The sequence below is a fragment of the Calypte anna genome, chromosome 18, assembly GCF_003957555.1.
Source record: "Calypte anna isolate BGI_N300 chromosome 18, bCalAnn1_v1.p, whole genome shotgun sequence".
Lineage (NCBI taxonomy): Eukaryota > Metazoa > Chordata > Aves > Apodiformes > Trochilidae > Calypte > Calypte anna.
Window position 1 is genome coordinate 5,058,212 of NC_044263.1, and position 13,686 is coordinate 5,071,897.

At 48.6% G+C, this 13,686-nt stretch overlaps 2 protein-coding genes across 10 annotated transcripts in view; one reads left to right on the forward strand and one right to left on the reverse strand.

Annotated features, from left to right (window-relative positions):
- MYOCD (myocardin) overlaps positions 1-2,941 on the forward strand; it is a 99,750-nt gene extending 96,809 nt beyond the window's left edge. For all 8 annotated transcript variants that reach the window (XM_030461946.1, XM_030461948.1, XM_030461949.1 and 5 more), the window contains one exon: positions 375-2,941. In XM_030461946.1, coding sequence (XP_030317806.1) covers positions 375-940 — 566 coding nt within the window. In that variant the 3' untranslated portion in view covers positions 941-2,941. The remainder of the gene's footprint in view (positions 1-374) is intronic.
- A 4,706-nt stretch (positions 2,942-7,647) lies between these two features.
- The window catches only part of MAP2K4 (mitogen-activated protein kinase kinase 4), a 73,779-nt gene continuing 67,740 nt past the window's right edge, over positions 7,648-13,686 (reverse strand). For both annotated transcript variants that reach the window (XM_030461913.1, XM_030461914.1), the window contains 4 exons: positions 13,497-13,574; positions 12,529-12,677; positions 9,488-9,533; positions 7,648-8,597 (listed from right to left, as the gene is read on the reverse strand). In XM_030461913.1, coding sequence (XP_030317773.1) covers positions 8,484-8,597; positions 9,488-9,533; positions 12,529-12,677; positions 13,497-13,574 — 387 coding nt within the window. In that variant the 3' untranslated portion in view covers positions 7,648-8,483. The remainder of the gene's footprint in view (positions 8,598-9,487; positions 9,534-12,528; positions 12,678-13,496; positions 13,575-13,686) is intronic.

Genomic DNA, 13,686 nt, shown 5'->3' on the forward strand with positions numbered 1-13,686 from the left:
CCCACACAGAGCCCCCAGGGTCCCCACCATTCCCAGTGCTGTCAGTGCCATCTCCTGTGTGGGGCACTGCGGTGACCCCCTCCCTGCAAAGTGCTGCCTGTGCCTTTTCCCACACACAGCCCACACACAGCCCCATGGGGACAGCTGCCAATGTTCCTACCCTGGGGACCTGTACCCAAAACCAGACGAGTCAAGGGCAGAAAGCAGGAACACGTGAGGCTTTCCACGAGGCAAGCAGTGTCAGGGAGACTGAGGAGCGAGTGGGTCCCCGTGGGTATGCCCGAACACCCAGCCAGGGGGCTGTGTTAGTGCCCCTGTGCCCAGCAGCAGTGGGCACTGCCAGAGCACCTCAGACCCCTCTCTTTTGTTGACAGAAATGCCAGCCAACGCCAAGGAGGATCGGTCCTGCCTCCAGAAAGTACCTCAGATAACAGTGTCTACAGGGAACCCCAGCGCTGCTCTCCCAAAGCCACCCGGAGCCTTTGAGCAGATCTCAGCCCCACTCCCCTTCGAGCACTGCCCGGGCAGCAGTGACTCTCACCTCGAGGTCCTGCTGAATGCCCACAGCCCTCTGGGCAGGGTCAGTGAAATTGCCCTGCTGAAGATGGGGGGAGAAGAGTCCCACTTTGAAGGTATGATGGAGGGGTTCTCTGGCAAAGCCACAGATGAACTGCTCACATCCCAGGAGATTTTACAGACTCCTCTCTCACCCATGGAAACTCAGCTCTCCCCTTCCCCTGCTGATGGCTCTGGTTTACAAATGAGTTTCACTGAATCCCCGTGGGAAACGATGGAGTGGTTGGACCTCACCCCCCCCAGCTCTGCTACTGGCTTTGGCTCCCTCACCCCTGTGGGGCACAGTATCTTCAACATTGATTTCCTGGATGTCACCGATCTCAATCTGAACACCAGCATGGACCTGCACCTGCAGCAGTGGTGAAAGGGAGGGTGGTGGAGGCCTGCAGCAGCCAGCACAGTGTTTCTGCCATGCTGGAAAACACACAGGGCTAATGTGCCAAGTCCAGGGGAAACTGGAGTAATTTTCCCAGCATATAAACTTGTTTAAATTTCCAGTTACTGCGAACTGACAGCACAACAGCTGAGGGACTTTTGTTTTCCTTCATCAACACATCCCCACGGAGGACATCAGTGCCTTTAACACTTCTTTAGATTGACCAGAACTTCAGTTTTGTTTCTTTTATCTTTTCCCCCCTCAACCAGTTGTAGAAGTCACTCTTGTAAGAACTGGAGCAGCTCATGACAAAACTCTGTGGTCAGGAGAACTCACCTGGGTAGCAATGGGAAATCCTGGAAAAGAGATCCTGTTGCTGCCCTCTCTTCTACCCACCTCCAGCTCTTTAGACGATCCTGTTGGGCTTCTCTTGGCAATGCCCAGGCCAGGGTTGTGGGAGCAAGGAGGCTCTGCCCAGCCAGGGCCACAAGCACACTTCTCCATACATCCAGACTCACCTTTCTTCCTTCCTCCTGCCGCCAAAGCTGCTCTGTCCAGTCCCTGCACAGCTTTGCTCTGGGTGGATGAGAGATAGAGACTGTCATGTTCATGGTGGCACCTTGTGATGTCCTCACAGTGCCTGGAGGGGTCCCAGATGCCATCCAAGCTGCAGTATGGACTGAATCAGGCAGAAGCCTGTGACCTTGGAGCAGAGAGCTCTGGAGGTTGGAGACAGCTGCTCAAGCTGTAGGTTCAGGTATCAAAGGGACATGGCATCCCAGTGGAGCTGTCATGTCCCAGCTGGTCTGGTACAGATAAAGAGATATGTAATGTGGTTTTGGTCCAAGGTAGGAGCAAGTTGCATAGAAAACAGAGCCAGGCTTTGGAGGGACTGTCTTTTGCACAGGACAATCAGGATGGATCTCCACCACCCTGCATGGCCTGGGAGCTGGGGGAGCCAGAAATGGGCACTCAGTGACCTGCATGTCAGCGATGAGCAGGCCCTGGCATGGCTGTGATTTTGTGTGAGCATCTGCTTTTGTTGCCTCCACTTCTCTCCCATCCATCCCTCCATCCTTCTTCCAATTCCTCCTCAACCTGCAGCAGTCATCCCCTTCTTCTCAAGTTTACTCCAGCGTCACTGTTCACTCAGTCCAGGGCAAGGCCATCTGGAGAACAGCTGTGAATCACTGAGCCTGGAGGAGCCAGTTCTCCTGAAGCCAGCAGAGGTGGATGCTCTCCTGCAGTGATGCCTCCCATTTGAAGTCACAGTCTGTGCAATAATATCCTTCCTCAGGTGCCAGCAAAATGAAGCCTTTCCTTCACTTCTTGGCTTCCACCAAAGAACTTTGCTGCAGACCGTTTGACGGACACTTACTTCTACTTCTTTGCAATTCTGGTTTTGCCAAAGTAAATATTGTTGCTGACAAAGATTGTTAAACTATTTACAGACTGAGCGTATTTAATATTTGTGTTACTGGAAGGAGAGTGCATGGAAGATGCAGCAGCTAGGAGGAGGTCTGGTGTGAGGGGCTGGTGGGCAGCCTGGCTGTGGCTCCCACTGGGAGCACCCCCAGGGATGCTGGAGCTGCTGGAGGAGGCTCTGCAGCCCCTGCAGTGTCTCCAGTTGGTACCGTTGTTGCATGCTGTATAAAGCACGTGGCAGTAGCTTTCAACTCACTATTTAAAGCACCACTTCTCTATTGTACAAATGGTCACAGCACACTGCTAGGATAGACAATCACAGGTTGCGTTTTTTTTTTAAAGCATTTCTTTTTCTAAGTGAGAGATTTGTTGAAGCCAGTCCATGGGGAATATTCATAGCACTTGAAAGGGAGTAGTGTTAGCTGCTACACTGCCTCGTTGTACAGGCCTTTCCAGATAATTTTCTCCTTGCAGCAAATATATTTCCTTATCTAAAGGGATGCTGTCAGCTTCAAACTTGTAAACCAGCACATTTCCTTACCTATGTTACCAGCAACACCTTCATTATTAAAAATCCCTTTGTCTTGCCACTTGTCTGCTCCCAGTTTGCTGTTTGATTTCACTGGCTGGGGCAGCCACCATCATCCCAGCTGCCACCTTTTGCTATCAGCTCCATGCCCTGGGACAGCAAGAGTCCTTGCAGGAGCAGAAGGATTTCTCTCATAGCAACAGCTTCTCCTGCAAGAATTCTAACCAAGCTGCCTGGAGCTGCCTGTTTCTGAAGCTTTTTCTTCTGTTGGCTCTGGTTTGGCTTTGTTCCCCTGCAAACCATGCTCCTGGAGATCAGTGTCCCCATCAAAAGCAGTGGTCAGCTCCTGCCCAAAGCTGTTGACAGTTTCCAGAAGCCAAGCTCCTGGTGGTGTTGGGCTCTGGGGGAGCTGCTGGGGGGCTCTAGAGGGCTGCCAGATGGAGGGCACAGTGTGGGCACTGGCAGAGCTGCCCCTGCTCCTGAACCTCTTGTGTCCCACAGCCAAGTGGCAGAGGCTGGAGACCTCTCCCACTCTGTCTCCTTCTCCCTGGGAGTTTCCAGATTCATGGCATCTTCTCTTGTGTTCCAAAAGGGTTCCCAGAACACTCACCTTCATCTTTGCAGGGTGGGACTGGCTGAGTACCCACAGCCAAGCTGGAAAGGAGAAAGGATCCCGAAACATTCATAGAATCATGGAGTGATTTGGGTTGGAAGAAACCTTAGAGACAACCCAGTTCAACCCCTGTCCCACAACCAGGGACACCTCCCACCAGCCCAGGTTGCTCCAAACACCATCCAGCCTGGGCTGGAACACTGCCAGGTCCCTGCCCTCCCCTCCCCCCCAAAAAAAAAACCCCAAACCTTCCTGGGGCTACAGCCCACTGAGAAATTCATCCATCAACACTGGGTGGTGTTGGTGGTCTCAGAGATGTTGTACTGGGTGCTGAGCAACTCCCCCAGGAAGGGGGGAGATGGCAGTGCCAGTGACAGCACAATCCCCAGGCATGGGGACACTGCTGGGGCCACCCTGGCTGCCCCCCCCCACTGCACCCAGGGTGTACCCAAAGAGCCTGAGGGCCTTTTGTAGAAACACCTCTGAGGAACAGATGAGTTGGGTCTGATGGGATTCACCCTGGTGTGCAGAAGGGACTGGCAGAGGTTCATCTCTCCCAATGATCTTGGGAGTCTGTGAAGGTCCCTGATGTCTGGAAGTGAGACAACGTTGCTGTAAGTGACAAGGAGGGCATGAGGGAAGAGCCAGGAACCTCTAGACCTGTGAGTCCATCAGTCTCAGTTCCTGGAGAAAGGATGGAGAAGATCAGACAGGGAGATGCTGGAAGGAAGGTAAAGAGTAATGCAATTATCAAGCACAGGAAGCATGGGATCACAAAGGGAAGGGCAGCACAAGCCTAGTCATAAGAAGATTAAGTTGGCCAAGATTACTTGGTCAAAAGTAGGCTCAGTAACAGGAATCTTTGCAAACAGCAACCTGAAAAATACACAAAATGAGTCTTACCTCCTACTGCACAATTTCTTGCCCATGGGCTTACAAAATCTGATGCTGGGAGAGGTACTGACCTGCAGTGGGCAAAGCTGTTCTGGGCTGTCCCAGGTCAGCCAGGAAAAGGGAGCATTTGAGTTCCCTTGGTTCACAGAACTGCTGTTCTCAGGGCGGATTTCCCAGGTCAAGGGCATTTTGAGCTCTCGTGGACAGCAGATGTTCTGTGGTGTCCCGAGGCAAGGAGGCAGGGACTGAGGAGTCTTTTTAATTTATAGGTGTCTCTGGTTTTGCATCAGGACTCAGTGACTACTATCATCCACTGAAATGCTTCTGAGGTTCTGCCCAGGCTTCTTCCTTGTGACATTTTGGATCTGGCTTTATAGAAGCAGGTGTCTGGCATGAGAATCAGCCTTCCTCAACTGAGCATTTAGTGTTTGATAGTCCACTGTAACCAGTGTTTACTTTCTGAACACTTACCATAACAAGAAATGTCTGTAGCTGAACCGGACAGACCTTGAGGATTTGCAGCCAAAACTCCCAAGTGATCCTTTGCTGATAAGGCAGCAAATACCCATTTGTGTGGGTGATAAACTGGGTTGCTTTTTTCCTCTGATCATAATGGAAGCTGCATGAACTGAGGAAACCAGCCCTTGTGAAAGTGAGCCCAAATTCCTGGGCTCCAAGCGTATTGGAGTCCTTTGCCTGCCTGTCATTTGGCAAATTAATTCAGTGGCAGAACCTGGCACCATTGCCTCCAGCAGGCAAGTCCCATTCTGCAGGCAGCACAGCTCATCCTCCAGCTGCCCGGTGAGCAGCCTGCAGAGAGCAGGGGAATCACATCTTGCATGCAGGAGATGTGGCCAAAGCTCCAGAAATGAGACTCCAAGTCTAGTTCCATGGCAAGTCCCCGTTTCCCCACCATCCACCTCAAGTTCACTCAGAAGCAACCACTGACAGCTCCATCTGTTCAGATTCAGGCAGTCTGAATTCATTCTTTTTGATTTAAATTCAGCACAAGCAATCTCAGAGGATGGTTCTCCTCTGAACAGCTACTTCCACCTGAGGGAGGTCTTGGAACCTTACTACTTAAACAGCTTTTACTGAATCTTCCCATTAATGTCTGACCTTACAAAATAAAAATAACAAGGTCACAGTCTCATCCTAGTTTTATTACAACTGACCTGCAGGCAAAAGGATAGAACTATTACATAAACACTCTGATCAATGTGTAATATCTTATATAGAGGAGGAAGTGAAACCAGGAATCCAGATAAAATTTTCTGAAGCTCTTTGAAGCAGTTATGTTCCTGAGCTCCATATTACAGACAATAAGGCAACATGCCTGCACATCAGCTTCTTGATATTTTTTATACATTTTTCTATAGTACAAAAAAAAAAAAAAAAAAAAAAGTAACCAGAGTTCGCAATGTACAGTTCTTACACTATTTCACAGCTTCTGAACACTTTACACCTTTTTTCTTTTTTTTTTCTTAATACAGGTACATGACGCACCCTTAATAGTTTATAATAACCTCTGTTTAATATGCTAAACATCTCTTCTGTACATCCACCCCATACCACAGCACTTCAACCCTGACTTTGGCTGCTCAAAGCTTTGTGATTCCCATCTGCTGAAAGCAAACTCCCCAGGCTGCTGAAGAGGAGCTCGGGACCTGCAGTGGAGAGCTGCCCCCAGTTGTGCTGAAAGCACAGAGCAAGGCAGACACCTGCATTGGAAGGAAACTGTTTTTTTTGGGAGGCTCCACCTCATGAAAGGTTTTTGGGCTCCCTGTCATGGGGCAGATGTGAATCAGAGCTGAACACCTGGAAGGTGGGGCAGAGGCAGAGCACCTTGCCAGGCATCTTTCTCTACTGGCCCTTGTCTCCTCTGTCCCCAGACAGCTCCTGTGAGGCTCAGCATAGGTCTGGAGGATGGGGAGGTGAATCCCAGCTGTGGGGATGTGCCAAGCCTGAGAAAAGAAAAAAAAACCAACACATTTTCTTAACCTTTGGGGCTGGGGGCACAATTACTTTGCTTTGGATACACTACACATGGTGTTCAACTGATCCCCCATGTGAATAAGCAGAGCTGCTAAGACTGACCAGTTTAGTACTAAAGATCTGCCTTGTCCATTTTGGGAAAATTTTAGTGACTGCCTGGCCTGATGGGGAACATAACCCACAAGTGCAGGAGGCGTGCAGCTCCCAGCCCAGCCAGGCACTCTGTGCCCCAAGGCACTGGAGTGAGCAGCTCCTCCAGCCCAGCAGGAGCTGATGCAGAGTGCTGCAGCTGCAACCTCACCTCCATGTCTGGAGAAACAACCAGGTGTCCACAGCATGGTCTTGGCTCTCTGTTCTCAACTGAGCAGCTGGGGCAGGGATGTCCTGGTCTCCAGTGAATCCTGCCAGCACCGCTGTCTTTTCACTCCTCTGGAGTCTCTAGTCCTCTGCTTCTGGGTCCAGCTTTGCTGCAGAGACTGCTCTACCAGTGATGAAGTCCTACCAAGTGCCTAAACTAGACAACTCAAAATGGAAATCAGAAACCCCAAAGCCTCCAGCTGGTATGCTACTAAACGGCTGAAAACTATAATGTTTGGGGGGAAAAATGTTTTCAGGAAAAAGTTAATCTTTAAAAAAATACACCAATTCAGAAAAAACTCTACTGATACTCCCTTTTGCTTAGCAATAAGGCAGAACATGACAGCTTCCTTGGCCTAGCTGGGTCAGCTAGAAACCCATGAGGCCTTAGATGCTCCCTCATCTCCACATCACCTCTGTTTGCACCAATCTCAGTGAGGTTCACTCTAGGATGCAGTTACAAGAGTTATGGAGGGTCATAGAAGGGGTTAAATGAGCCCAGAAGGCAGTGACAAAGGTCTCCAGCAAGCTAAGCAGAGTGTGGTATTTGCAGCAGAAGGTGGGCACAGAGCCCCAGTGGGTGGGGGGACCTCCCCCACCTTCCTGCCTGCATTGGCAAGAGGGAAGCACTGAGGTTTGGTCTTGTGAGGGACACTGGGCTGGGAGGTGGTCTTGGGGTCAGTGAAAAGGCCACATCCCTCTCTGACATCAGGGCTGGGAAGAGCGAAGGACATGAGAAACACTGACTAGAAATCACAAACATTTGTTTGTGGCTCACTGAAACAGCTGCAGTCTTTATGAACAGCACCTAGGGAAGTCAAAGCAAAGCCAGCTGGTGGCAAGCACAAGCACTGTGCAGCTATAAATCAGGCCACAAGCAGGTTAAATTCAATTGAGTAGTTTAATAATTCTTCAGGTCAAAGATCTTATCTTACCAGGTAACAAGTTACAGGACACCTAGTTAAGAGTGAAGAGTGGCTGGTATGGTAAAAGGAGAAAGAATACATTATTTCCCATCTCTGAATAGTTTAATGTTAGCCTCTTCAATGCAACATATTTTTGGTAAAGACATATTCACTATATTTAACATGATCTCTCTTTAACAGGAAGTTCAGCTGAGCACACCGTCCCCAGAAAGTACACTGCGACTGTAAAGCAACAGAATTTCATAGCAGTAAATCTATTGCACTTTGTGAAGAATAAAATTCTCCTTTGCCTTTCTAGCTTCAGAAGGCAAAGCATCTCGTTGGTTAAGCAAGTTCTTCTCCCTCCAGGCAAAGTCTCTTACAGTTCAGACAGACAACGCCTAACTTCTGTTTGTTTGCTTTTATTATTACTTGAAACAACAATTGGAAGAGTTTGAGAGAAAAATCTTTCCAGTAGCTGCTGAGAAGTCTCCAAGTTTTGAGTCTAGAAATGAATTTTAGGTGCTATCCAATCACGGTCAACAAATATATGTACTTATTTCCACATTTCATGAATATGTCCACAAAAGAGCAAGATGAGGTCTCTCTTTGACCAACACTAACACTGTGTGATCAGATATTACAGGGATGCACTTTATATGTGACAACAGTATACGGACAGGATGGAAATAACACCAATATTATTGCACATGGTGTCTGGGCGAGCATTAAAAACACTGCAATATGTGATGAAAATTCTTTACAGCTTGTTTTCTCTCAGCCCTTTTTCTAGAGTTTGATGTAGCAGCAATATCAATCGACGTACATTGGAGAGCTGGGAGTTGCTGGCATTTGATCGAGGATTTTGCAAACGTAGCATGCAACATCCACTGTGCGTTCCTCATACATCAGGATGAAGGGATGTTTCTGGAATTGGATAAAAAAACCAACAAGGTTACATTCTCCCTTCTGACACATGCTGGCTACCCTAGATAAAAGCTTCCTGCATGGATTTGCCTAATGAAAGAACACAGGGCTTGGTGGCTGTAAGACAACATGACATTGCTTGGTCCATGATTTTTACATAGAGGGAATCAATGTCTTAAATGTGCAGCATGGATGTGGGACTGGATTCCTGGAGTGTCATGAACACTGGGCAGGAGGCAGTCCTGCAGAACTAGCAGCACCCATTCCTTGTAGCATGGACATGTACTGAAATCTTTTTCAGGAGAGGTTTCCTCATCACTAATGAGGAGAGACAGGAGTGAGAGGGAGACATGGCTTGCAGAGGTCAAACAGGATGTCAAGACCCAACCACAGTTCTGAGCCCTGACCCTCTTGTTTGCTCAGGAAGCCATAGTGGCTGGACCCAATGCAAAGCAGCTGGAAAGCAATGACACCATGACCCTGGGCCAGGCCATCTGGCAAACTCCTTTTGTATCCCACCACCACCATCAGGGACCCAGGGCATGGTTTCACATATCCCCTGAAGAGGTGGCTTCCAGATGCCCAGTGCTACCTGAAGGTGCATGACTGCCAAATGTGACTTATCCAACTCAAAAGCATCACTACATTTGTTCCTTCAGGACCCCCCCACCACAGACAGGCTCTGCTGGTCTCAGAGACATGAATGATCTTGGTGAGCATCAAGACCTCAGACCAGAGGCAGTGGCATGGAGGTGGTGTTCCTCCTCAGGCTGTGGATCCCAACATTCTGCCTTGATGGCTCAAGCAGCAGCCTTGGAGGTGTGACCAGCCCTGCTGTGGGACTGGCAGAGCTGTGAAAGCCCATGGGGGCAGCCAGGATTTGCACTCACCAGAAGCTCTTTATACTTTGGCCTTTTGGACTCGTCCTTTGTAAGGCTAAAAAAAAAAAAAAAAAAAAAATTACAGACTTCAAATGCAATTCTTTTCAGGACACAATGTTAGATCCACTGCTGTCATGGGCAGACTCACTGTCTTCTAGAAAAAACACAGGTGGAGCCCAAAGGAGTTGCAAGCAGAAAGCCATCCTGGCTACTGCTGTCTCCATATGGAAGTGGGGTCTGAGGGCTGTGTAACCACAAGCCTTGGGCAGCAGCAGCCATCCTGTCTTCCATCCATCGGGCAGGGGGACCTGGAGGCAGAGCCCATGGTGTCAGGCAGGGGCAGGGGCTGTGGCAGACAGCAGGTGAACAAATGGCTCTGGGGGGCCATTTGTGCTTATCCCCAGCTGCCTGGAAGGAGCAAGGGAAGTGATGTGGCTGCCCATGGGTGGCTGAGGGACAGAGAGGGTGACTGGAAAGTGTCCCCTCCTGTGGGGATCCCCTGGCACCTTGACCACCTGCTAGGCCTCAGCTGAGCACAAGGATGCTCCTGAAGCAATGTGGACATGGCAGGAGAGAAGAGAGGTGATGGGACCAGAGGCAGAGGCACTGCCAGCTGGGGCTCAGTGCTGGGCAGTCCCTGCCCTGGGAGTCAGAGAGAAAAGGCTGATGTAGCATATTTCCCAAATGAAGGGAGTTGAGTCTACTGCATTACCACCCCATGGGAATGTCCCACCCCCGACTGGACCTTTCTCAAGCTCCAGCACTGCTGCAGTGTGGCCTCAAATCACTGGGGGCAGCAGAAGGTAAATAACACTGCAGGCTCAGTGCTGCTCAGTCTGTGAGCTGCCTGCAGAGCTGCCCAGGGCAGAGGGGGCAGGAAACCCACAGCTGCTGCACAAACATCCTCACTTTGTTGGATGACTTTGCTTGTGCTGCCCAACAACAATTCATTTTCTGGCCTCAGCAAGCCTGGGGATTTGAATACACTCCTCACACCTTTAAGGCAGCTAGTTAGGACTTCAGTCCATAGACCAAAGCTTTGCTCTGAAATTTCTATGCACTTTCATAAAGCACTCAGAGCATTTCATTTCTTTTGCAGCTTGACATGAAGCTCTGTGTCTGGAGTGGTTTTCTGCAACACCATACATCTCCTCTGCAGGAACATCTCAGCTCTCCAGGCACACTGGAGCTCTGCCTGGAAGAGGCCAGACACACAGCTTGGATCCTCTGCAAACTCTGGAGCATAAAGCTGAATCACTGGAAATACTTCCAGGACAAGAATGATGTCAGATAAGCATTTAAAACAGGGAGGTGGGCTGAAGGGGGAAAATATTCCACCTAGGCATTCACAGTGCTGTTAGGTTCCAAAACAAATTGGAAAAAAACCCTAAAATACTCCTCTTTCAACATTCTTCCTGACCCTTGAACACACAAAAATAGAAGATTATTAGATTGCCATTTATAGGGTAATCCTCAGGAGATTTATGCTACCACCCAAATACTCACACCTGCCTGGATTAGTAACACCCAAGATTACAGTTTGCTCTCAATGAAAAGTTATTAAAATAAATATTTATTTCAGTGTTGCTATGAATACATCATAAATATTTCAGGCAGATTTCAGATTATTTACAAAACCAGACTATAGAAAAAACAGAATTAGACTGAGAATGTCCCCAGTGTTCCACTCATTGTGGCTGTCCCAGAGCTGCAAGCCTTGGGAGAGGCAAATGAACTGGAAATGTGAATTGACCCAATCAGACCCATAGGCCAAAAATGCTCCTGTTTAGGAGGGAGGCCATGCAGGCTCCTCTGTTGGGCCACCTGGAACCAAACCCACCAGTGTACGCAGGGCAAGAGAGCAAGCTCCTGGCTTTGCAAACTGCAGTGGTGAAGCATCTCTAAGGAGAATGATGTGGGAAGCCAACTATTGCTTTCCAACCAAATACTACACGATTTTTGACTGAAAAATGGTAACAACTTTTGAGCAGCAAACCGTTTTTATGCGTTCTGCAGCCCAAAGACAATAACCAGGCTTTCCTTACAGCCAGCTGGAAAGCGTAACCTGGCCTCAATAAAAAAATCTGTATTTCTGAAAGATAGTAAATTCTAAAGCAAAAAAAAAAAAATCTCCAGTGGATGAAGAACCCTGAAACAAAACCACTTGAAAGTTAAAATTGTCTAGAGACAAGTTTTCTTGTGTCAGAATGCTCTGAGATGAACATCCATGTGCTGAGGACGTCTCCTGCATCGGTCTGCAGAAGGTCCCAAAAGAGAAATGCAGGTTGCAGGGATGGATCTTCTGTGTTCTTTAGTATTAGCTTAATGAAATTATGCTGACAACCTTTCACATTTTGACAAGAAAAAATACTCAAACAGAAAGTTCATGATGAACCCTTAACCTGAGCAGGACCACACAGGCACCAGGCAGATAGACTGCTCCAAGCCCCTTCTGCACAAACCCTGCACATTCTCCACCCAAGGCAGAGTCCCTGCCCTATAGAAAACCACCTCTAGTCTTTAAATTGATACATGACTGACACAGGACATGAAGCCAACAAGCAAGCAAGCCACCTGCCACAGTCCTGACAGTCACTGTGCTAAGCAGAACACACTACTGAGTGGGAAGGCTCAGGACCAGTACAAATCCTCTGTCCAACCACCAGAGAATACTGCCAGGAGTCTCAAGCTTCTGCCTATATAAGGAAGGAAGTCATAAGGGTGTGTGACACCAAGGAACAGGATGCACAGGCCAGGCCCTTACCTGGCCACACAAATCTCCTGCCATGGGTCCTATCACAAGCGTAAATTCTCAAGAGGTTTTCTCCTCACCCCTTCTCCGAAGAGCAGGTTCTAAAGGTCTGCCCTTCAGCCCACTCCCCACTAAGTTCCCATCATCTCCAAACCAGTGAAATGTAAAAAGTCCTCACTCTCACACTGGCACAGGAATGTGAAACTGAGCTAGGAAGTGCTTAGCATGTGACCCTTGCCAAATACCTAGCAATGTCAAAGCAAACCAACTCCAAGTGCTTTTGGCAGGAAACACTTACCACAAGTTGACGAAGTTGATGAAACTTGGGGAGAATTCCCTTTCCTCAGAGTTACTCAGCTGTGGTGGGTCTCCTTTTACTACTTGTGTCAACTGGTCAAACACACTGTTCCACTTGGGGTATGGGAATCGCCCTGTGGCCAGCTCATACTGCAGAGACAGCAACAGCACCAGGCAGGTTACACAAAGTAACTTCAATCTGCATTGCCATGTGATAATGTCTTCTCTCACACTGACCCTCATCAAGGTGTTCATAAGTAGCAGAGTAAAATCCTCCCTCCATTCCTAAGCATTCTGCCAACCACTACAGAAAATGGATAGTGAGAATCACACAATCACAGAATATCTTGAGTTGGAAAGAACCCATATGGATCACTGGTCCAACTCCCTTGCTCCTTGCAGGAAAATGAGCCTTTTAATACACCTGTGGGGAAGACAGAATCTCCTGGTTCACATTTACTGCTTCTGCTTTCTCTTATACTTCACCCCCTCGAGAAGGGATGATCTTTTCAATTTATCCATGTATGCACCCAGCAATGCTGTGGTGAAACCAGAGAGGAATCAGCAGCCAGGACTGGTTAACTGAAGTTTTCTGCACACCTCAAATAGAGATGAGGCCAGGGCTGTGACAAACTTATCTACACTTTCTGCATCTCCACACTCACCATCCCTTCTTATATGAGATTTTAAAGACAATTAATTCATCCTTGCTCACATCTCTTTCTCTGCAAAACAAAGCTGCAGCTAAATGCATTCTATGGGCTTCAGGAGAGCCATCTGCCTTGAAGGGAGTGACATTTTTTCTGGGCCCACTTCAATCACAACATCCAGATGCTTCACAGCAGTGGAGCTGGGCTTTGCTTCAAGCACCTGTTTGACAGCAACCAACTCCATCATGCTGCAAAGCTGAGCAAGGCTGCCCAGCAGACATGCACCATGCAGTACAGGGCTTAAACCCAACACACTTACCAATGTAATTCCCAAACTCCAGACGTCTGAGCGGACATCGTAGCCTTGCCTGGATGCACTGGGATCTATCCTCTCAGGCTGAAACAGGCAGAAGGAGCAGTCAGACACTGTGCCGTGCAGGAAGGAAAGAGAAGCATCTGCCAACTTAAAAAAAAACTTGACGTTTGTCCCTCTGGGCAGAGCCTGGCAC